Source organism: Echeneis naucrates, chromosome 8 (genome assembly GCF_900963305.1).
Source record: "Echeneis naucrates chromosome 8, fEcheNa1.1, whole genome shotgun sequence".
NCBI classification, from domain to species: domain Eukaryota; kingdom Metazoa; phylum Chordata; class Actinopteri; order Carangiformes; family Echeneidae; genus Echeneis; species Echeneis naucrates.
The window spans coordinates 16,037,728-16,063,160 of record NC_042518.1 but is presented as its reverse complement, the minus strand read 5'-3'; the positions used below and the strand labels follow the sequence as shown (position 1 = coordinate 16,063,160).

At 39.9% G+C, this 25,433-nt stretch overlaps 1 protein-coding gene across 1 annotated transcript; it reads right to left on the bottom strand.

Moving 5' to 3' along the window:
* Positions 1-1,906: 1,906 nt before the first annotated feature.
* Positions 1,907-25,124, bottom strand: grb2b (growth factor receptor-bound protein 2b). Its single transcript, XM_029508052.1, has 6 exons — positions 24,973-25,124; positions 23,397-23,653; positions 7,402-7,499; positions 4,412-4,534; positions 3,606-3,774; positions 1,907-2,783 (listed from the first exon to the last, which is right to left on the bottom strand). Exons 2-6 carry the CDS (start codon positions 23,472-23,474, stop codon positions 2,598-2,600), a joined length of 654 nt encoding a protein of 217 aa, XP_029363912.1. The 5' UTR covers positions 23,475-23,653; positions 24,973-25,124; the 3' UTR covers positions 1,907-2,597.
* Positions 25,125-25,433: the final 309 nt, after the last annotated feature.

Sequence of the window (25,433 nt, the reverse complement as noted above, 5' to 3'; positions counted from 1 at the left end):
GTGTTACAGACTTTCTGACAGTGTGTTAGGTACCAGTATCAGAACACCTGAAACTCATTCACACATTTTACAGTTAACGTCATCAATACAAAAGTTCAGGCACAACACAGTGAGTTTCTCCTCCATGCTAACACAATTATAAAGATGCAGGACTGGATCCAACCCACTCCTCAGCAAATAAGAACATCTCCCAAAATGTCATTCAAATGCAAAACCGAACTGTTACAAATAAAACGGTCACGAAATAGAATTAAAAATGCCAATTACAATAGACAATTCTGTCCGGTGCAACTTCTGTCTGCAGCTGGCGCATGTTGGAAAATGTTGACATGTTGAAACGGAGACAGTGCAGCTCCCTCCTGTAAAGATTCTGCACCCTGATATGTGTGACTAAGAGTGAGCTCGTGAGTCAGTGACCACCAAGACACATGGGTGCGTCTCTCTTAAAACACAAACCACACAAAATGATTGTCATTTTTTAATAATTGCATTTTATTACTTGAAAACAAAAAACAAAACAAGAAACAAATGCAAATAAAAAAAGAGCAAAAACAAAACCGTATCATTAGGTAAGACAAGGCGAGAGACACTTAAATAAGAAGAGTTCCATGTTGGTGAGGACAAAGGTGAAGGCGGGTTGATGTGGGAGAGGGAAGGGGTGGGGAGGGCATTTTTGGATGGGACAGGTTGGATTATGTACACTGTTTCTCACTGCAGGACTGGCAGGCCCCATAAAGGGAGGGGGGCTCAAAATAGCAGGTCGGAGACACTGAAACACCAGAGAGAAAGGCACTATCCAGAGAGAACAAGAAAACAGAAACCAATAACACAAACACGGTAAACAAGCACACACACTGGACCAGAAAGACACACACACACAAAAAAAAAAAAAAAAAAAAGAAGAAGAAGAAAAAAAAAAAGTGCTTGACCACACGCCACAAAAAAAAAAATCCCCCCCAAAAAGGAAAAAGTAAAAAACAAACAAAAAAAAAAAAAAAGGAAGAAAAAACAATTCTTTTACATCATTTAAGCTGATCTCTCAACTTTATAGCATAAAAGACAATCTCTCAGTTTCCTGGACTGTTAATGTGTGCCAGTTGCAGATCTGCACTGGTGATTACACAATGTGATTATCCGAACTCTGCCTCTTTGCTACGTGCAGGTATAACAAGGAGGAGAGTGTCTGCATGCATGTAATGACTGTTTGAATATGCATGTTAACTAACTGTACATATCCTCATACACCACTCTCTTTTTTAAGTGAATATCCACAACATTACTATTTCAGCATGTCTTTTAAAATCCCTTGCATGGTTGTGTAGTTCAGTTCTCTGACCTTGCTTCCCTCATGTTAAAGTCTATGGACTCAGTCAGCTACATTCATTGCCCAAGTAAAATGGCTGCAATAAATACATTGGCTTTGAAAAGATGGCTGACCTTTACACAGGGCTTCGAAAATACAACAGCTCTTGCAGCATTCATGGCTCTACGTGCTGGTCAACGTTAGCTTCTTGGCGGGATTAGTTTCTTCTCAGGCTTCTTCTCATTAATGTTTACTTTCATTGCATTATAGACAAGAGAAACCTTTTCAATTGGACTTGCGACCCATAAATATCACACTGTATTATCTGAGAGCCCTCAGATAGATTCAGGAAAAGAAAAAAAAAAAACAAGAAAAAAGAAAATTGGACTGACAATTCAGCACATTCTAGAGCTACTAGGGCTTACTCAAACTCACAAAAGGGTTGAACATAATTTACAAATGGGGAAAAAAAAAAAAAAACAACTTGTGATGAGAGGTAAAACAGACAAACACATACAAATATATAATATATATTCTTAAAAAATGGATTCTCTCTATAGTTGATTTATTTATACAGCCAATGGCTGATGTACACTGCTCGCGTGCCAATAAACTTAAACATGGAAACTTACTGTACTGTAGATGGCATCATTTTCTTTCCTCTCTTTTTTTGTACATATTTTTTAAAACCATTTCTCCTTTTTTATGTTTTTTTTTTTTTTTTCTTTAAAACAGAGTTAGGATTTAGCGGTAGGCATTTCATTTTGGAGATTAAAACATGCGGCAAAAGGAAGGACCAAAAGAAAAAAAAAGTAGGACAACAAAAGAAAAGGCAGAATGTTAAGAAGTTTAGGAGAAGACAGAAGCAGCTGTGGGAGCGGTAGAATCATTTGGTTATCTTCATGGTTGGTGCACTACACTTTAGTTCTCTGCATTTAGATTTCCCTCAAAGACAGTTCAATCCTCACCGAGGCGTTCACTAAGGCGGTGAACGTTTTTCGGCACAAGTAAAAGTTGATTTCTTTGCTCAGCTGCCACCCACACAGCGACACCTACGACAGCACTACTCCTGCTTTAACTCACTCTCTCTCTCTCTTTCAGTTGTTTGCGTTCTTCCTGTCTGCTCCTGTTATTGTGGAATGGCCAAGAGGGGTGGAGGGGTTGTTTGGGGAGTTGAATGGGGGGCTGATGAAGAACGATGATGATGATGATGATGATGATGATGATGGTGGTGGTGGTGGTGGTGGTGATGGTTGCTGTGTTGTGGTTGTTCTTGTTTACATGGTCTGACTGTTTACATGTTCCGATTGACAGGTGTGACATAGTTGCGGGGGAACATGCCCGTCTGGCCGTGGCAGCCCCCTTTCCACCAGTTGGGGTCAGAGTTGTCCAGGACTTGGATGAAGTCGCCGCGTCGGAAACCCAGTTCTCCTTCCTCCTGGGGGTCAAAGTCAAAGAGCGCCTGCACATATGTGGGATGCTGGCGAGCAAAAGAAGAGAAAAGGTGTTGTTAGACCAGTCAGGTGTTATCATCAAAAACTATCAAGTGGAGTGTTTTTATATATATATATGTGTGTGTGTGTGTGTAAATATATGAATGAATCAAGTCTTTCACACACAGAAGGGAAACTACATGGGTGGCATTCACAATCTGTGAAGTATAACCATCTTCAACATTTATATGATGGATATAAAAGACTACCATAAATATCTAGGTGTGGCTCATTTGCATTACGGGTGATGCTGATATTTTTGTGATGATAGTAAAAAGCATTTTGTTTTTGCAGGAATTATAATAATTCACAGTAATATGTAATTAAATCCAACTCAGCTTGAGCTTAAGTGAAGCAGTTTCCTTGAAGAAGTGACTTTTTAAATAATGCACGGCTTTGAGGGACAGTTTCTTTCTCTCTGATCATCATGCAGTTATAGCCATTTTCTTTTCTTTTTTTTTTTCTCTAACCACCATTGTGAGTGCAATGAGCGAGAGAGCATCCCTGCAGACAGCAATTGTTACATTAAGTTCTCCTGTGGTCTTGACTGACAACCACATGCTCTTACTGCTTCTGCAGCATTAAGGACAACACACTCACGAGGTAACTTGAATGAAGGGAGGCTATTAAGATAAACATGTTTGGTTCTGTAAATCACATTCACATACTGTGTTTACATATATTCAACATTCTCCAATAAATTGTTAAAGGCGACATAATATTTCCTGGATTTTTTTTCTTCCAGTAGTGTTTAGGTTTTGGCTTCCAGAGTGTGTTCAGTGTACATTGAGTCTGAAGTCATTTCTTACCTGGGGAACCTGCTCTATGTCTCGCAGAAAGATTTGCTGATTGCGGGAGACTGAGGTGGAGCGGTGGTAGTCCACCAGCTCGTTGAGGGAGTTGAACTTGACCACCCATAGAAAATACTTTCCAGCACCATCACGAAGAACCTTGAAGTGCTGGACGTCGTTTCCAAACCTGCAGAAGGTCACACAGAAGAAAATTATAAAGAGGGAATTTTCCCACAGCGTTTAAAAACACGAAAAGGTACAATATGTGTCAGCCATAAAGAGTTGTTAGGGAGGCTGAGATTTAAGGGAATGTAGAGGAACACTCTCAGTTATCTAACAGGTGTCTCTGATAGTCTGCTAAGTGTCAGTCAAATGAATCGGTCATGCGAGTAATAGACAAGCTGGCAGAGTGGAGCCAGGACAGTCTGCGCAGTAATTAAGATCCATATCTTAGCATAAACTTTACATGTAACCTGCTGTGAACTGGTGAGTCTTTAGGGAAGGTTAGACTGGAGCCAGACAAATAAGAGGAAATGAGCTCTGTCTGTGTCAGCTAAAAAAAAACTAGTATTTATAGGGCTGAGCCCCAACACACAATACAAAAGATGATGAACACATGACAAACACTGGTCTGCAGAGGGCAGCACTGAGACTTCACAAGAAAGGGGAAGTGGCTGGGTTAATGACTCAGAGACAAAAAGTATGGAAACTTATGAACCTTATCCGTTACAAGGAAACTGTCCACTGATGTAAGCACAATGCTAAAGAAAACATTGTGAGTGTGAATCATGCCTTTTTTTACTAACTGGTGCATTGCTACTTACTTCACAGAGAGGGAGAAGTCCCCTGGTGCACTCTCGCTCTCTCTGATGAGGAAGGCCCCATCGTGCCTCTGTTTATTTAGCATCTCCTCTGCTTTGGCTCGGGGAATCTTCCCAAAGAACCACCTGGAAGATGACCAAAGAACAGCAGGTGAGATTTGACTAATCTGATCCAAAATAACATCTTGGTTTTCTTCCTTGATTGACCACAGGAACACTAAGCAATTTCCTAAATATTTTTTTTTTTATTACATTATATTAAAGATTGCCTGGTAATTTGGCAGTGTCAGGGCAGTGCTGCATTGGCCTCTGGTCACTGGCTAACGCACGCACTCTCACCTAAGGGGAAGTGTGAAAGTTTGTGGCAAGTGGGAGGAAGCCCAGTGAGGACACAGTGCAAACATCACACAAACATCAAACATCCTGCTGGCTCACAGGTTTGAGCTGAGCAAGGACAGCTCTCACCGCTGAACCACCATGTCATTCAGTAGCAACAGTCAAAGAGCCAGATGATACACAACACCAAATGCAGTTGAGCATTCACTCTGACTGGCCTTGGGGTCATATAAACGGAGCCCTATAAAAGTTCCATGTACAAACGAGTAAGTTTAGAAAAAGTTACAAGCATGGGACAACTCCATGAAGCTGCAGTGACCAGAAATTGGCCATTGCCTTTTAACTGTGGCAAAATGCTCATTGGACTAGTTTCATGATGCGAACTTATGAACATGCGTGTTTCAAAAACTAGAACTTGAGAAACATCACCATAGAAGGAATTGCATTAGCCTGTATAACAGGCACATTTTTAATAATTTTAATGAAAGTTTAGTTGCATTTGCTACTGACGGATCTCAGTGAGATAGCCCTGACAGTGGGAATAAGATGGAAGAGCAAGCATTGAATGAAAGCGCTTTACTTGTGCAAATAATTAAAAGGTACATTCAGCCAAAAGATGCCATCTCGGCTCCTTTTCATGTAGGGGGAAATCAAAAATGAAATGGCCAACTCAATCTGGGTTTTTATCTGTGATTGGCAACAAAGCAAGCCTGCGCACCGACTCTCTTTCCCTGTTTGATAAAAGTGATAAGAGCAATTAATGGAACCAAGGAAACAACAGCATTAGTGCTGGCCAGAGACAGACAGACGCACACCCGCATATACACGCACACACATCTCTGTTCTGTTAAGTGAAACTAAGCATTGATGTTGTTGTACCATTCTTACTTAGTAGTATATTATAGTGGCACAAACCTAAGCATCAGCAACAAAAACACTGCTCCTGTTGTGCTGAAGAAAAAGATCAGTGTACAAACAGAGACCTTGACTTGGAGCAGAGCCAGATACTGTATTCTGCGCTGCTGTATAGCACAGCTATGTGTTCATGTCTGCTGGGTTGTGTGAGTGCCTGGTGCTTTTGGGTGGCACTTCATTGTCACCACAATGGGAGACAAAGGCAAATTCTTGCCACAACATGGTCCCATCCCCAGCATTATTTTTTTGCTCCACCAACCCAGATCAGACTCAAATCAGATGGCAAAAAAAAAAAAAAAAAAAGTCTGGTGATGTTTAAAAACAATCAAAACCAAAAACAACAAACAAGCAAGCAGACAAAAAAAACAAAAAAAACAAAAAAAAAGAAAAACCCAAAAAAAAAAAATGCAACAACGCACATTTCATGAAGCAACTTCTTTTACGATGTCCTTGGAAGGAGAGACTCTGCTACACCAACATGATCAAGGAGCTGTTTAAGAAATGCAACATGAGACATTAGCCAACCTCACACAACCGCTCAAGACTGAGGTGGATCTGGCCTTAGGGGGCCCTGCGGGATACTTCACAATAAAAGCTGACTATTAAATTGGAAAGCTTTTACTATTAAAAACAGATATTTGAAGTGTTGAATTTGCATCTGCAGCCCTTCTTAACACTGGGAGGAAACACATGAGGCTGTTTTTGTGTAAAAAACAAACAAACAAACAAACAAACAAACAAAAAAACCAAAACAAAACAAAACCAAGCACATAAGCCATGGGTAGAAGGTGGTGAGTATGCTTTGTTGCTTGGACAGGAGCATATAGGATTGGGCAAACACACAACATCAATGACCTTACTATTTAGATGGATCAGTTTAGTTTAGTGGGTGCAGACAGAAAAATGACCAAAGTGGAAAAAATAAAATAAAACAGAACAAAACGATAAACTCAATAAAATTGACTTGTTAAAAACAAAAACACTCCAACTGTTACCCTATAGGGTTTGAAATGTTTGGCTCTACTGCCCTGCCTTAGTTTAAGAGCACAACAAATCTTCAGCCCCTACACATGCACAGCCTTTCCTGCCCTCTTTGATGTGGCTGGGACAAGTGGGAGGCAGGAAAAATAATCCTAAACCCCTGATGAGAAAATACTAAGGACATTGAATTTTAAAAAGTGAAAATTTAAATCTTGTGTGAGACGTTGTTACCTGCTCTCACTCAGGTGGCTTATGAGTGTAAGCACTACCTTTCTCTTAATTTATAGAAAACACTTCTCTTAGTATGACAGTATTGAAGTTGTGACGCCCTGTATGAGGCTCAGCTGCCTATTGATTCCCTGCTAACACTGGAGGCTTATTGTTCCACTGGAACAAAGGCCCTGGGGGGGAGTTAAATAAAATAACTAATTATTCTTTTTATAATAAATAGCAATCACAATAGCAGTAATAAAGCTTAAAATGCAAACTCATATACAATTACTTTTCCATGAAAAAAAGAAAGAAGGTAGTTGTGATAGCTCCCTGCCATTGATTCATTAAGGTCAATATTCAATTAAGTGGAAGAGGCCTCAAGCACAATAATAAAGAGAGCTAATCTGGCACTGAGTGCAGGTTCAGTGTCCTCTAAAGAATTGGCCATTCATTTTCAATAGAATGACAAAAAGAAAGAAAGCAGTAAGAGAAAGACATACAGCATATGGCACACTTTAACAAACATAACATGAATGTGATATACTTACGGGTGAGCTTTCATCTCTATGTAATTCTTGGGGATGAAACCATCTTTTCCATTTAGCTCTGCCTTGTACCAGTTCTGATCACACTCTTCATTTAATACCTAATGTTGACAAAGAAAAACAAAGAGAATTAATTCAGAAGGGGGCCATATACCAAAGTCAACAATGGAGAGCAGCCACCCTCCTAAATTTAGTGTTACAATAATTGATTTAATTTCCTGTGGCTGACAGAATGTGCCATGTTATGTATGCTGGAGAACTGTCTGGCAAATATTAGGTCACTTCAAAACCAACAGCAAAAGGAGGATGTAGGGAAAAACTTCAGATTTGCTTCTGTTTGTGTGTGTGCTGCATATTTAGCTATGGAGACACTGTATGCTTCAGTGACACAGAGACAGCTGTGAGGGCATTCATGCTTGGTGAAGTGAAACTACAGTGCAGGTGTTTGGGGCTAGTGGAGAATTAATGTACATCCAGGTTGATGTGCTGTGGACAATTTTTCTAAAGTTTGACCATGCTGAACCTTCATGCTACAGCCGCTGATTCACCAATGATAAAAGCCAGTGAGTGTTGCTCAATTCAAAAATTATATTGGAAACGGTCCTCCCAAGTCAGTGTAATGTCACTGTGTTTGGATGATTTGAAGGCATTTAAAAGCTCTCTGGAATATTAAATCCATCACTTTCTCACAATTACAATGTGGCTGAGAGTTCCAAAGCAGAAGGTGGAATAAAACAAAAAAAAAGAACGGACCGACCTTAATGAGGGAAATGAGTATATAATATTTTCCCCTACAATACACCATGTCTCCTTATTGTGTGCTTTTCTTAGCAATATTTAGTCATGCACAAATTTCAGGTGGAAACACCAGCACCGCAGTCATTTGGCTGTCGATCAGAAAACACATCCTATTTGATAATAGCTAATAGCTTATAGCTACCATGGGTCAGCAGAGTGTAACAATGAACAAGCAGCAGAAAGCGTGTGATACACGTCACAATTGTTTGATTCTTTCAGCATTCAGAAGAGTGACTGGAGTTTTTCTCAGAAGAATTACTGGAGTCATGTCTGCTCAAAGCCATTTCACAAACTTTTGTCTTTAATGCATAATAGACTCAGACATTTTAAAATTTTATACTTTAAATATGTTTTGCTTCACTATTCCTCTCCCCCTTAAATTCATTATTTTCCTCTAGTCCAGCCCCAGACAGCTGTCCACTTGGCCCTAGTGCAGTGTGAGTGGCTGGGATCTATTTGTACCAGGGATCCAGCAGAATGCCAGCTGTCCCTGGCCCTCCCCAGCTGCTAAGACCAGCATGACTGCATAAGGGAGTGGCCTTGAAGCAAAAATGTAAATAGGGGATGGGGTGGGTGTAAGTGTTCTGTGTGTGAGACACAGTGGGCTTACAGGTATTGGGGTAGACTGTATTACACAGGGGCAACATAGTGTTGCCTTCCAGCAAAGAGGTTGTGGGTTTAATTTCTGGAACTGAGGCTTATCTGTGTGGAGGTTGCATCTTCTCCCTGTGTGGGTTTCCTCGGGGTACTCTAGTTTGTTCCCACCTTTTTTTTTGGTTGATTGGTGACTATAAATTGCCGGTTTGGTCTGATTGTAAATGGTTCATCTGTTGCTGTGTGTTGGCCCTACAATGGACTGGCAACCTGTCCAGGGAGTGCCCCGCCACGCCCCCTTGCCTGGAGTATCGGCTGGGATTGGCAGCTGGGATCCAGCATCCCCCATGACTGGAAACGGCTAAGCGGTAGAAAGCGATTGTGTGAAATGGGAGGAGCCAGATAGGGTTAGTGTGTTTGCATTAGTCAGTCTGGGGTCTTAGCCTCTAGGCTGCATGTTGACACACCAAACCAACCTTCAAGACCTAACACTTTCAAAGGCAGATAAATCAACACTGGCCAGCTGACTGCCAACCTGCTGCTCATTGCTTATGTTTGCATGGACATTGTCAACCCATGATCCAATGACGGCACTAAGATGAGAGGTCAGGGACTCAAATTCTCAAAAATGTATCCATTGGGGACGATGAATGTCTCATCAACTTTTATGGCAATTACAATTGAGCTATGTAGGCTAAAAAGTGCAGATGTGAACGATATAAAGACAGGAAATTGTGTCATTCTGTGAACTTGTTTTTACCAGCTTGCCTCCAAGGAGCCAACATGTTCGAAGGAGCCAAATTTCCACAGATAAGGGATGACTCGTGACAACATGCCAAATAAAATCTCAAGGAGTGTGACTGCTGACTGCAGACACCCTATGACATGGGAGGTGCAGCACGGTAACACTAGTGTGACCCACCCTTTTGCTTTCAGCTAACAACCCATGCACTCTCAATATATTACACATTTGTGGGAGCTCAAGTGAATTATTTAATTAGATCTTCCATGTGTTGATGTTGCAATAACTGAGTTACTGGAAAGACAAATTTGAGATGTTAAAACAGTGCCCTGGGCTCATAGTCATGAGCAACATGTGACGGTGCGAGTGACTGATTTGCTTGATCTATGTTCACCCAAATAAAACAGATTCAGCGAATCCGACTGCCTTCAGGGCGTGCTAGGAGTGCTGATACGAAGGAAGAGGTACTGAGTTAGTGGAAATGCACAAACCACATTTATTCTCACATGTACACAAACATGGTAGGACCACTTTTCAAAGTTGGAGCTGAGTTACTTCAAAACAAATAGAACGCCAACAAATATTGTAGGCAATAAGGGCTAATCTGCAGGGTGAGGTGGTACAGTTGCCAATAAGTCAGAGAGACCGTAATTCTTCCTCATGATCAAGGCTCAAGCCCACTTGTTGGCAAAGATCCATGCTGCTGAAGTGCCTTTCTAACCGTAGCAGCGCCAGCATTGGAACTCAGTACAATAAAGTCATAATAATAGGTATATAGTAAACACAACACACACTGTTAGCTTGCACTGATAAATCATATATCTAATTCCACAGGATTCTATCATTTTTGAAGTTGAGATTATGTCTGGACAGCATAATGTGCTACCAGTCCCCATGAACTTGAGTAGCCTTAAATAATTACCCACTCTGCAACAAAGTTAATGATAGAGTACAGCAAGTACTGCAATATACCGTACACCTGGGCTTATATGAAATGGTAAGATGCATAAATGCATTCTGTAAGAGATTCAAAGTTAAGCTGCTGTTTTTGCAGTATCTGATTCAGTTACCTAAATATCATATTATATCAGCATGCTGATCATTTACTTTTTGTTTTAGGCTGCATTTAAAATGTAGACCTATTGTAAAACTCAAATTTTCCGTTGATTTGAGGAATGAGCATGTCTCACTGGCTAAAATTATTACACAATGTTACACGGCTTCTAAAAACCCATTAAAATAAACAAGTAAGTGTGATTCAGTGAATGCAGGATTAGCTGAAATAGACAACATTTGATAAACTTAATTCTTCGATGAAAAGTGTTTGGGAAAGTCAGATTTTAAAAAACAGCAGCATTATATTATCTACTGATGCTATCCTCTAGCACACTTTTACTAAAATATTATTATTCATTAAAATACTGTTTTGAAAGAAATAATTTGCTTCCCAGTGTAAATTCCAATGGTTAGATAAATACCACTGTCTGTTAAATATAAGGCTACTGTCATTAGACCTGACTCAGTCTGGCCGTTATAATGTCTGTGGCAACCAATTTTAGGAGTATTTAAAAATGACATACATTTATTTGCTCAGCCTACGCAAATAAGACTGACCCTAACATTCTTCTATTTGGTGGCTCATGAAACTGAAAGAATGTGAGCCCATGAGGAAGAGCAGAAATAAAATATTTGCTTGGCTGGCAGTTTTTTGGAACCACACAGAGAGGAGACAACTGCCGCATTGTGTTTGACTGAGCTCTGTCTCTCTGGTGCAAGCTGAGCCAGCATTGTGCTACTGCACTTCTGTGGATGACAGGCATTCCCCTCACTCTCTGAGGCTTTTTGTGTTGTTTCGTCTTTTTAATCTGATTGAGACACACAATAGTTGTAGGAGTTCCTATTTGAGGGGCTCAAGTCCAGGCCAGAGATTATCTCCTCCACAGCTGGCACTGCAGACTCCCTCCTCCCCTTTTCTCTCACACTAAATTCTTATAAATAGCTCCACAATCCAACAGTTGACACTCAACATGGGCAGCTATCATTCACACATGACCTACATCCACAACTGTTAATTCTGCATGTCTCCCTAAATCCACAAAATTATGCAATATACAGAAATTATACTCCAACGTCATTAATAATCCTAAAAGGATTTTTTTTTTCAGAACAGGATTTTTCTTTCATAGCATGACAAGTCAGTGCAGCAACATAAGTCCAATGCCGTGTCAAAGTGTTATAATTTAGAAGAACAGGAGTTACTGGCTATCAGTGGGCCTCTACTGTAGAGTTCATGATGCAATCACTGTTAACACTGAAGCTCTAAACTGTGTGTAAGTGATGACCATGAAGAGATTAGATTGAAATCCCCACTTTTCTTTTCCTGGACACATGTACCTGGATGTTATAGCACAGTTATTGTGTTCATGAAAGAAGTAACAAAGCTCAAGGAGGGAGCAAATAGGTTTAGAAACAAGCTGGAGGAGGACAGTAAGACAGTTGGGGCAGAGAAAACAAGATGCTAAATAAACCACATAGGATTGTAGTAAATCAGGAGCAGGGATTATTCTTGAGTGTGTATTAATCTGAGTGTGCAGCAGGTCAGCCAGATTGAAAAACAGACAAGCTTTACCAGAACCTTGGAGGACAGACCGTGTTGGGTCTTCCAGTTTTAAGGGTGGAGTTTATTGCTCACCAGACGGCAACTATGACAACATCAAACATTGTTGTGTTATCTAATCGGATCACAGAAAATTATCAGTGGGCCAGCTAACATGCAAAATCAAAGACAGCCACTGGAGCAAAGATGAGTTACTGTAGAGTTTGTGTCTTTAGGTCAGTGCAAAAAGTGAACAGACAAAATTGAGTTATGGGGGAGGGGGGTTGGATCAAAGAATGTGTTAGAAACAAGTCTGAAAATATTGTACATGAACAAAAAGGTGCCAGAGCACATCTATGTGTATGTTTATGGGAGAGCATCTGTGTATGTGTGTCAGTGCCTATTGTCTTGCTGGCCTGCTGGAGTGGAATTCTAGCCCTGTTATTTTGACATACTGGCAGCAGTGGTGACCCTGTAGATGCACAGGAACACATGACTTCCTCTTTCATAAGAAATGGGTTCTGAAGGCATTTAATAATAATAAAATAATAATAATAATAATAATAATAATAATAATAATAATAATAATAATAATAATAAAGCATTTCTTTAACTATCTTGCCCTAGACCCTATGTTGTGGAGAGCGACACAGATTGTGTTGAGACGGGGGTGATGGGCATGAAAACCCAGACAAGTCTTCTTTCTGCTTTGTTCAGCAAAATAAAAAGCCATCAAAATCAGTTTGACCCCCTTTGCTCCCAGCAGGGAGGCTGTAGACTTACATCAGAGCAGGCATGAGTGCCATACTACTGATGCAGGGAGAAACAGAGCAAGAGATTACAATGGATTCAGGCAAATGAAGGCTTGTAAGACTTGTAATTAAAATAATGCTTGAGGTCATTACCACATAGTGAGCCTCCCTTATAGAGCAATAATTGTAGCTCTGCACACGCACACACTTCTCACACATTATACCTCCGGCCCTTGAAATACAGTCATTGTTTAACACTTTAGACAGCTGCACGGTCCAACAACTGTTACACAGAAACATTTTTAAAGCTACATTAAGCACGTTTGTATTGCCTTTATTTGAAAATATTTGATAACATGGTAATTATGATAATTGACCACATCCTCTGATCATTACTAATGTGACACAGTCTGGTATCAGGTCTCACCAGCCTTTGGACTGATGTATCCAAGATGTAAAAAAGGTCGTCCCCCCCCAAAAAAAAAAAGAAAAAGAAACAAACAACGTCAAAAACATAAACACCAAAAAAAAATAAATAAATAAATAAAACCACAAAACAAACAAAATAAAATCTAATAACAATCTCTCAACACAGCACAGTGCCTGAAAAAATGTTAAACCCACAAGCCAAAGCAGAAGAATGTAAAACAGAGGAATGTTAAGTTTGGCTTAGGTCTACTTGTTACCCTCCATAGCAGTTTGACTTGGGCAACTGGGGGGCAGGATCTTCTCTTACATCATGTTGTTGTTTATCACAGCTTGAATTACTACTGCTGTTTGTATTGGCACTACTCAGACTGAACCTTAAAAAAAAAAAAAAAAAGACAAAATCCTTTGTACAGTCAACAGATGTGCAAGCAGAGATGACTGTGCGTGTTTGGGTACAACTGATGTAGTTATATAGTATTAAGAATGGGCTTGGTGCTGTGTGGTGCCAGTGTGAGCTTCACCAGCTGTTAGTGAAGAAATCAAAACAACACAAGTACATTATACAAAGCAAGAACAAGAGAAACATTAAGGAGCCATCGCGTCAAAGAATATGGTTCACTATCACCTAATCAAATCAGGTTTTAGAATCTATTAAACATTTGCCATATTCCGTCTTTGCCCAGCAAAATGCTTTTCCAGAGCATGAACTAAAGCTGAGCTGAGCTGAGAAGCTAAAAAAAAAAAAAAAAAAAAAAAAAAAAGACACCATGAAAGAGAATGATATGGTTTGGTTTAAATACAGCTGTCATTGTCTTTATTGCACATCAGGAGGGAGTGATGGTAGGGACAAGAAGGAGAGACCTAATTACAGCTCTCTAACTCAACAGTCTGCAAGCGTGATTTAGAGCAGTGAGGGAAAAAAGGAGAGGGGGGGCAAGAGAGGAAGAGCGAAAAACAAGCCACAAACAGTGACAGATGACAGATCATGAGAGATGAATCTCGAAAGTAACAAAGCAACAGAGGCTGTGGGAGCAAGCAGAAGATAAAGACAGAGGACCACTTTATAGAATCACACTCCTTGTGATCTGCTTAGGAAACCTCCTCAAGGGCAAATAACATAAAATGGGGGCATGTCTTGATCAGAGCAGCCAAACTAGCTATGTTTTATTCTGCACTGTCCTCCATCTGTGGTAGCTGGCTAGCTAAATGCCATCGAATCCGCTGAAAAGAAATATCTTCATTCCCACGCATGCATCTTTTTGTTCCAATTAAATGTATCTGAATCTAAAATATTTTCTTGATAAAATAGACATTTTTTTTTTTTATAAAAGTGTAGTCTATCTTGATGTGACAGTATGTAACGCACGGAGACGACATGGAATTTGCCTGAATGACATCAATTGGGATTTTTATGCCCAGAGGTGGTGATCAAGGACACCCGAGCCGTCCTAATTCCTGCTTTAGATAGCTGAGTGAATGAGCTACACAGTTTGCCTGCAGAGAGAGTCTAAATGCATCTTTGGTCCTCTATCATTTGAGATACATCTGCATCATCACAGATTAGGATCCAAGCACTAATGAGCAACATCACAACAACTCCTGTGGTCATCTGTATCTAACAAAAATATGTTAGGATTCACAGTAACATACAAGGTTTGGATGGATAGATAGATAGATAGATAGATAAATAAATAAATAAAAATCGCACCAGCATTGAACCAATCCAGATTTTTTCGTGTAGAAAGGTCGATTCGTCACCAGGTATCGTAATTAAGTTACAGGAAGACATAACACTGATGTTTCAAGTCATTATGTAGGAAATGATAAAATGAATGAACACCCCATCAGCAGGATAGAATTATAAACACTGTGTCTAAAACACTGCTCATTTACTATATAATGCACTGTACATACAGTCTGCCATTTTGGCCAGGGCATCATGGATGAAAAAATTAAAACAAACAGTATTTAATGATAAGAATCCCACAACACTATGCAATTACTATATAGATCTGAAAGGGCAGTTATGCTTTTAAATTCTGATGATTAATACATATATAATTTGATTAGATTTTGGAATAAAACACTTTGTGTAATTTATGTAGTGTGTGAGACAACTGGAGTGTGACACGTTTTTATCAACACCAAATGCTTAAAAACACCTATTCTGCTGCTACTCTTTGAGTAAAGTCTACAAGCTTTCTGGACTCCTCAGGCAACCTGTGAAGAAGCAACGAACAGAAATAGAGGGAGGCACACAGAGTATCAATTTAAGAGAGCAGGTTTCAGCTTCAGCACTGGCCTAAGTGCTGACATATTAAACCTTGCCCAGTTGGGCAGCTATTAGGACAGAGTGGGTAGTTGCTGGGACAAATCAGTGTGAGCCTGCTAGGTCTGTTGCTTTACGCTTACTCTGAGCCGTAACTTCAAAACACACTGATACACAAAAACAGGCCATTGACGAAAAAGGAGAACGGCAGAAAAGGTTAATGCAAACACACTTCCCTCCATTATCGAGCTATGGCAATATTTGCAGTTTCCACATATCTGACCATTGGTGCTGCAAACAGCAGCATGCAGGTTGTGGTGTCACAAGCAGAAAAAGTTTGCCAACCCGTACCCTGCTATTATGAAGTAGACCACGTCTGACCTCTTAGCGCTTATATTTTTGATAATTGCTGTGTTTCTGATAAGATAATTTAATACTGCATGTTGTGTATGGTGGAAAAGCAATACATGTAACCCCAGTGTGTAACTGGGTTATACGGTGGAATATTAAAATGAGTTTTTACACATGCAGATTACTGTAGTAGTGTGATTCCTGCTTTGTTAAGATCATAGCGTGCCACTTAAAAGCTCAAAGCCCAAAGGCTGAAGGTGACAGTAAGTCGGGATAATCCCACACTGATTTAAAATTTTCATTGTGCATGGTGTTTTTGTGTGTGTTTTGTGCTTTATGTTGTTTATTTTAACATGATTGTCTCAGGCATTTTCCTACGTGAACCAGAATTTACTGTAATATTAACTATTGCACTACATAATGATTATATTACTGTGCCGATACTTGAGTTAACAAGGTTTTAATTGATGAAAGAGACAGCTGGAGATTTCTCTAGCTCAGCTGTAGATGATAAACATTAAAGGAGTGACCCTGGTAAATTTTGTGAATGTAGTGTGCTCTCTTCACGCTGTGGCCACATTTGAACAGAGAAGGATGCTGCCCTCAACAAACAACATGATTAACACAGCATTATCATCTGTGACTGTGTTGATCTTTACTTATTTGTTGCAAAATTGACCAACGTTTTTATTGTTACATTCCTTATGAATAAGCAGCCTGATTCATTCACTCATTCATTCATCTTCAACCGCTTATCTGGTTGAATTCAGGTCTGGGGGTTGCTGGAGTCCATCCCACCTCATATTTGCTGAGGGCAGAGTACACCCTGGAGAGGTCGCCAGTCCATTGCAAGGATGAACAACCACTCACACTCAGACCTAAAGATAATTTAGAGTTACCAGTTAACCAAAACATGCATGTCTTTGGAGGCACAAGCACGGGGAAAACATGCAAACTCCGCACAGAAAGGCCACAGGCCGGGAACTGAACCTGTGATTGATATTGATGTGAGACAACAGCACTAACCACTTAGCCCTCATGCTGCCCAGCTACCTGATATTTTTACCAATGATGACTCATAGACCAAATCCAACTTCAACTAAATAAAGTTGCATTGAATATGTTAATAAACAGAACAATCAATAGGAGAATGTCTTACATGAATGCTAAAGTTTTAATTACACAAAAGAGAAGTGATAAAAATAGAGTGAGAACAATTTACTTATCCAAGCTTTCTCTCCAGAGACTCTGTACTTAATTAGAAAATAGTCTGCTCCTCTTCAGATGTGAACACACTCAGGCTCTTCAAGTCCATGGAAACCCTACAAGTCCTTTGGCAGTGTAAGTACGGTGAGTCGCTATCAAAACCTGCACAATGAGCAACCTTGCAGCAATTTATTGACCTTTTAGCTCCACAGTCAACTGCACGCGTACTTCACAGAGATGGCCAAGAAATCCACAAAAAAAAAAAAAAAAACACTGCTGACTTCAGCTTCAAGGGTTTGGAAAGAAAAAGAAACAAATTGTGGGATTTGGATCTGGTTTGGAGCTCAGACTCTAATGATGGCTTATGAGTCCTTCAAGTATGGTTTGAATTTCCAAGACATTCAGGAGTTGATACAACTCGTCCTCTCTACAGTGGTCAAGTAGATGGAGAGGAGAAAAATCAATATTCCAAGCACTAATAGGCGGAGAGGGAGCCGTTAATCAGGGGAGGAGTGGTAGGCATTAAGAGAAAGTGTTGAAGTAGCTTGCTAAAAGCACTGGCCACTACAACACAGCCCCTGCATGGGTGCAAGCTGTCTGTTATAAGCCCACTGAAAAAAAAAAAATGTATTCTTGGTGATTAGAAATTCTACCCCTCTGCATCAGAGAGGACTCTGCTTGTGTTTCTGTGTGTACTCAGTGTTGAAGTTTGGTAGCTGTAGACTGTAGAGTTGTTGGAGTTAACAGCGGAGACACAGGAAGTTGCTGGGGGTTGGAAGACATCTAACAGGATGTGAAAACAGCTACGCTGTAGCATTAATGTAAACACACAAGGAAAAGCTACTTTACTACAGATCACTACACCCAAATGACTTAATAAGGTTTGGGGCAGCTGGAAGAATAACTGGGCGGTGGCTGCAATCTACAAGACTTTTTGTGAACATATTTTTCTGATTCATTTGAAACAAAAATGATCCATGTTAAGTTAATGCTGTAATCAGAGGAAAAGTACAGCTGATGCAGGAAATCAACTTGGAAAAAGATCCTTATCTGGCAAACTAAAAATGGCCTAACACAGTGATATACAGTTTATCATGCAGTAGCAACCCATTGCACTCCATTCCTTACGTTTTCCAGCAACACAAATTAGCTGCCCTTCTTGCCAAAAGTCATACCTGCAAGCTGAATGGACATGCAACTGTATGGACACCACTTTGAATGTACATTGATGTCTTGTGCAGTGGTTTGTTTTTTTTTTTTTTGTTTGTTTTGGGATTTTATTTATTATTATTATTATTATTTCTGGCTTTCATCTTCTACTTCTTTGTGAGCTGATACTTACCTCCCATAATAATCACAAAGGGTTTTAATGCCTTCCATAGAGGCCAGAGCTCTATTGGTGACCTACTGGCAGGTTCTTATTCAATTCCTGGGGTGACTTTAAATTACATTTTTAATGGCACACCATAACATTAATAACTGCAGCATAATATTGACATAGAGTAGGACTTGAGCTAAGTTTAAATAATGCTTTGAACATGTAGACAACAGTTTGCAGAAGTGCCAAGGTGGAGAAGCGAATCTTACATTACACTATACAGACAGAGTTCAAAGATCTGCTGACGAGAGCTAATTCTGCCAGCTAGCAAGACTGTTAATCTTTATTTATTTAAGGAGGAAATGAGAACAAGTGTGCAATGCTCAGGGCAATGGCCACCCTCTACTGTGGCCTCCACATGCCTGCTGCTTTGCTTCTAGATCTGCTTTCTGACATAGAAAATTAGCAAATTAGGAATAAGCTTGGATACTGTAGCATGGCCATCGTAGTCCTATGGGTGGCCTGACCCCATGTAAAGAGATATAGTCATTTGATTTATATTACATTTTTCAACCTCACACTGGACCTTGTGGCACGGTCATTCATGCAGCTGAGCCACAAGACAGTTGTGGATGTGATGTATGATGATGGCTTACACCTTATTGATTTTTACACTCATCCTGAAATTTAAAATGCTGAGCATGCCAATTGGTAATATTAAAAAGTGTGAGTACCACGACTCCTAAAGATGCATAAACTAAGTTAGACCAAGCAAACCATAAAAACTTGCATAAAACCTAAAATGACACAGTTTGCAGTTGGATTTATAGATGAATCTTCACAACTAGCATTCATGTTCCCCTTTTTGTCTTTGCATGATGGGAAATCACATTGTGAAAGTTAACTACCATGCAATATGTAAATTTGTCACAGGGCCACGCTCTGCATATTTGTACTGCAAGATATTTTATGCCCAAATTTGTCCTTATGTGCTGTCAAATGTTCTTTTTTCCTCTGTACATCAAATCTGTTGCTAGATCCATAAGAAAGGGTGAGGAGTTAAAAACAGTTAAACAACTTGAATCTGGCGACAAAGATAAAACAGGAAGGTAGTTGCACCAGCTCTGTGTGCTCTGTATGGCACAAATTAAGTATCTGCCTCTGTTATAAAGTGACAGTCTGTTTCACTAATTATGAATTGGCAAACGAGGGAACAGAATGTTGGCATACAACTCAAGACTGCTAAATTAGAGGTTAAGGGTTGTTGATGAGCTGTGTGAGTTACAGTAACAGTGCCTGGAAACTGATTACTAAATATCTTGGTGGCATTAGACAGTATGGGCTTCCTTTCAAGTAACTAATGACTTGTTTGTTGGAATTCTGGTTTTAAGGGTAATTTTATATGACAATGAAATACTTTTTGTAATCATACACCTCCGTGGGTATCATGATCAATAATAAAAAGGTGGCACGTCCACCTCGGAAAATGGACTAATAGATCAACACAATAGGATTTCCATCCACTTAATGTCATACCATTAGATAAATGCTTACATAAAAAAGGCCCATTCTAACAGCAAAAGATACAAGGAGAGAAAACTGCTGTGTGACTGTGTGGCATTAAGCCGGAGCCGGAGCTGCCAAATATTTGGTCTTGAACTGCTGAGTTTTACTGAGTCCCACAAACTGTAGCTAACTGTACTGTACTGGTCGTAACAGGAATCTCAATTTTGATTGATATATCACAAACATTCATGAGATTGTGAAGGAAATTGAGCAGATTTTTCTGGATGCTAATTTGAGAAACGGTTAAACAGCCACCATCTCCTGATGATACTGGAAATGGTGTGAAGTTAAGGATGATACATACAAGCAAAGCCTCAACCCAGGCCTGATCTCTCATGAGAGGAAGCCTTTGTCCTAAGAGCAGAGCTGTTTAGTATTAGTATCAGCAGACAGATAGCACTGGTGATGGAGGAAAAGGGGCCACAATCAACACCCTCCACTTCAGAGGCTTCTTACAGACATGCTTGTGTAAAGCATACCATTCAGCAAAATGTACGTTCTATAACTCAATTCTTTGAGTGTATGGTCTTTTATTCATAGTAATATTGCCAACAGTGAAGAGGAAGATAGTTTAGTATTACTGATCTTCAAACAACTGTTACATAACCAAATATCCAACTGGTCTAAAAAGCAGAGGGCAAAGAGCAAGTGAGCCAGAGAGACCAAAGCGCTATATAACATAATAGAGCACTAGTACCCTTTATCTGAAGCTATAAGCTAGAAGCAAGACAGAAAAATTAGCAGACAAAATGTTGCAGGAGTCATAATGCTAAAACCACACTAAGCCCTGTGGGGTACAGCTATGCTAACATTGTACACACGACCAAATAAGATGATCATGAATTGATTGGAAATGAAAGCACCTCAAACTTTGCAGCAAAAACTAACTGCAAAAAACACACAAAAACGTAGACCCCTTCTAGATAACATTTGATATGGGTCCACCTGTAGAGCAGTGTGTCAGCGAACGGTAGGAGCTTGTTCAATCTTGTTTCTCAGAAATTACCTGGGGTAGAAATATTCAGACTTGAGACTAATGTACAAGTACTGCAAAGAAGAAAGAGAGGAACACAGGATAAAGAGGATGAAAGAAATGGGGAGGGGGGATGGTCAGTATGAGAGTTAAAAAAAAAAAAAAAGTAAACTGGTCCTATGGGCAAAGCAGTTAAATGATTCAGCTGAAATGTGGACAGTGGGGGCTACACTGATACAGGACTTCCTTCCCCATTTCAGTTTCTTTCTCCAGGGAGAAATAACCTGCAAAGCATGTTGTATGTTTGAAAGTTCGTCCACCTAAAGTGTTCAACAGGCTGACGGGTTCATATGTTTATGGAATGGGTCTAGATATATTAATATCTGGTTTTTAACCTCTAAGCCAATGTGTGCAGCAAACATGGTGGCTAAACTGCACTCAGTGACAAAACAGTAAAGCTACAGACTGAAAATAACCAATGAGGCAATCTGCATTAAACTGCATTAAACGAAAACTGCATCTATCTGATTTTCTCAATTTCAGAGTGTACTACTAATTGTCAAACACATACAAACAAATAAATGAACATTATAATTGGTATCCTATTTGCACAAATCACAGGAAACATCCCTCACATGATCAGATTGACAGTATCTACAACAGTTACTGCTGGATGATTACTTTTCATTTTTATTTTTAAAAAAATATGGACTGTAAAAAAATATCGACTAAATATATGGGGAGCTAAGAAGTCCAAGTTAGACTTAGAAAAAGTTGCAATAAGATAAGCAGTGTGTTCAACATATTTTACAAAATAAAATTCAGTTTTGTTTTAAGTATCAGGGCACATCTCACCCCAAATCATGTCAATTATAGGCAACAGAAATCTTCACGGTATTTTCCATTAACATTTGGGCTGGAACTATGCCATCTGGTAAAAGGCTTTGGATTTTCCAACTAGGCAGCTGGCTATTGAACTGAGAGGGAAAGTACACCCCCTCCACCCCCAATATGCAAATTTAATAAAAACTCATATTTAGCTCAGTGTTTCCTTAGCTCACTCTCTGTCTCTTCTCTCTTCTTTCCCTCCTCTCCCTCCAGGCCCCCAGTGAGATAAGAAGTCTTCTCAAAACTCACTTCTTAAATCTCATATTCTGAGAAAAAGACCGTGTTCATCCCCTGATGGAACAGTCAACTCAACCACACCAGCAGACATTAAAATATACACAGTATATTATATCATAAAACAGTAGATGGGCAAAAAATAAAAGAAAATCCTAAGCACTAAAGGGCAAAACACCATTAAATATCTCAAATGGACTGAGAGCCCGTTAGATACTGTGTGAAGACTTTAGTAAAACTATGTTTCAAGGGTTTATTTAAAAGTCAATTGATTTCTTCCTTGTACCATTCTACACTATGCCACAACAGCAAATCATCCAAGGTTTCGATTCATGACAGTCTTAACAGGATCATTTATTTAGAATGTATCACAAATCTTTAACCAATTTAACAAGGAAAAGCAGATGTTGCTCACAAAAACACTACATTGGGCTGATCAAAGATTTAATATTATTTATTAAGATTACATTCTTATGTAGTGTCACCTCTGCAGCCTGCTAGTTGGGGCCATGGCTGTAAACACAAGGATTATGATGACTGCATACACATATCCAAAAAGAATAATTGTGTAAGAAATGTGCAATCTGTACTTTCTAAAATCATAGCTTCTTCATCAAGGTCAGGGAATAACATAAACCCCTTTTCATGCAAGAGCAAAGTATCAGGCTTTGAATAAGCTTCTCATGCCTAAGGATACAGACAAGCCCGGCGTTTGACAGAGGACTTTAAATAGCTCATAATAGAAAAAAACCCAAACAATAACCTTACAGCTTTAGACCGTTTTTAATCACCATGACGTCAGCAGTGTAACATTAACACTACTCCTTCAGAATACTTCACTATCATACCCTGGGCTACAGAATTTAGACCTAAAATTGTGTTGTTTTATTGACACACTTTATTACCATGTGAACCTTCACATGATGAAGCTGTGTGTTTTGAATTGGAGGTTATGGCTTGTGTGTTTTGCAAATTAGTTTATATTAGAGCATGACAACATCAAATACCAGTGAAAGAGAAACCATTGATCTCAATGTAAAACATAAGATTTGACTCTGCAGCTTTATTTGGGTGATTATTTTAATCCCACTGCTATTACTAAAACAAAAATAGGTTTTCTGGCTTCAACTGGCACTGTTGGTGGCACTTCCATTAACAAAGAACTAGTATGATTAATTACACAGGAAATAAGTGCATACCAACAAAATGTTTTCAAGTATGTCATAATTATGAGTAATACAGACAAGCCCAAACATCGAATGATCACATAAATGTCACTTACTTTAAGGATCTCTCCACGCTTGAAACTAAGCTCATCATCAGCAGTTGCTTTGAAATCGTATTTGGCAATGGCCTCCATGGTCCTCTCCGCTTGCTGGAAAACTACTTGGTTGTGGTTTTGTGTTTCAGGAACTGAATAAAAAAATAAAAAACACGTATCCAGGCTTCTGTGGCCAACACTTTTCTCCGAGTCTCTCCTCCCTTCTATGACCCGTTCCTTTAGGTTTTAGACCTCACATAAAGGTCACAATACAGTACCTGCAAACAAGAAACAGATTGGCACTCAATCGGACTGATGCTAAGGTTGTGTTAATAAAGACATGTTGAGATTGATGCAAATTTTACTTTGACAAGTGTCATTTGAAGCTTAAAATACCCAATATTCAAAAATCACAACACATAAAAAGTGACAGTCCAACACCAAATGCCCAACCTATGTGGAAACGTCTTTCGGACTCAACAAAATTATTGCTACAACAAGAGCAGCCTGAGGCAAAACTAACTTCGATCAGTGATACCTCCTATAAAGCTTCTTGACAGCAGCCTACTGAGGCAGATCTGACAGGGATACACTGGCTAAACCTGCAGTTGCATAGTTAAATGGATAAAGCTATGTTATCCCATTAAGACGTTTACTAATATATGTTACCGTACAGCTCTGATGAGTTCACACTAATACAACGGCGTGACTAATAAGGTCTTTAAATCTACCAGCTTTGCAGAAAACAACAAGGATAACAAACATGAGGCAAATTATCTACACATCCAAACTTTGATTGCCCCCCTTCCCCTCTGAAAATGGATCCATATCTCGTCTCAGACAATCAGTTCATACGTCATAAGATCTGACAGCAGACATCGTTGACAGAAACATTTAATTACTTCTGTAGTGTTGTGGATAACAAGACCCTCTCCCCCCTAAAAAACAAAACAAGAAACACAAATACTAATTAACAAACACGTTATGTGACAGGGAGTAAATAAGGTAGGATAGAGACAGGATAGACTGGACTCCGAGAGGGGCAGACCAACAATTGTGATCTAGAGTTGATGGGGTTTTCGTGGATATTTGTGTGTTAAAGAAAAATGTCAGATCTTCTCCTCGACCGAAGGTTCAATATTGAGCGTCAGAGCGCGTTTTGATCGTGTTCACGCGGGTTCCATCCATTCGGCTGTGTTCCGTTCCATCGAACGGACTGCGCCCAGTGTTCTAGAAGGCTGGGGCTAGCATGCCGGCTAACGGTCGGCCAACAATAACTGCGCTGCAGTAAAAGGTGATCAAACTTCACCGTCCGATCCGCCGCGGCCCCGATAACCAGGACACTGCCCGACACAACGGGACACTTTGAGACACACACCACATGTTTATCAACGCTCGGGGCCTAAGGGGCAGCTTCACGTTATCAAATGTGGAAAGGAAGAAAACACCTTTTTTTTTTTTTCATAACGCAAGCTGTTGTTGCTAGCTTAGTGGCACAGTTAGCCCAGCTAACGTTTCTGAACTTGACTAGCCTGCGTCGCGAAAGGAAACAGCGCACAACTTTTATGAAAAGAGAAAGCGCCAGCAAAAAACTCACCACTCGAGATATTCCGTTTCAGTGCTGCCACCGTAACAAACAAAAGCCTGTCGTGTAGCTATCCGCTGCCTGTTTCCCCTGGAGAGGCAACAAACGATGGAAGTCTGCTGTCGCTTACACCCCGTCCTGCAAACCTAAATCTAGCTACTAGCATAAGGTTCGCGACGTTTATTTCCGCTTCCTTCCCCAGCGCTGGGAGGGTCTGCCTGCTGTTGTGACTGGAGCTCCTCCCTGTCAGTCTGCTCCCTCCGCGGCTTTGACTGACACACACCACTGTGTGATCACAGCCACTCCACGTTATTTCATCTGCAGCTCATTTCCCTCTCTGTCTCTCTCTTTATCCCTATCTATCTATCTGGCTGACTCAGTGCGGTTACAGTGAGATGGTTAACCCACACAGATCATGTCAGTCATTAAATATTAAATTGGGGTGAATGAAACAAAGCAAGGTGGGGCATGAT

What these genes read in the sequence shown, in the direction of transcription:
- grb2b (XM_029508052.1), bottom strand. Translation starts at nt 23,474, where the DNA reads ATGGAGGCCATTGCCAAATACGATTTCAAAGCAACTGCTGATGATGAG. An exon ending in GACTTCTCCCTCTCTGTGAA is followed by an intron (nt 3,775 to 4,411) that starts GTAAGTAGCAAT and finishes GACCTTCTGCAG; the next exon opens with GTTTGGAAACGACGTCCAGC. An exon ending in ACATAGAGCAGGTTCCCCAG is followed by an intron (nt 2,784 to 3,605) that starts GTAAGAAATGAC and finishes TTTGCTCGCCAG; the next exon opens with CATCCCACATATGTGCAGGC.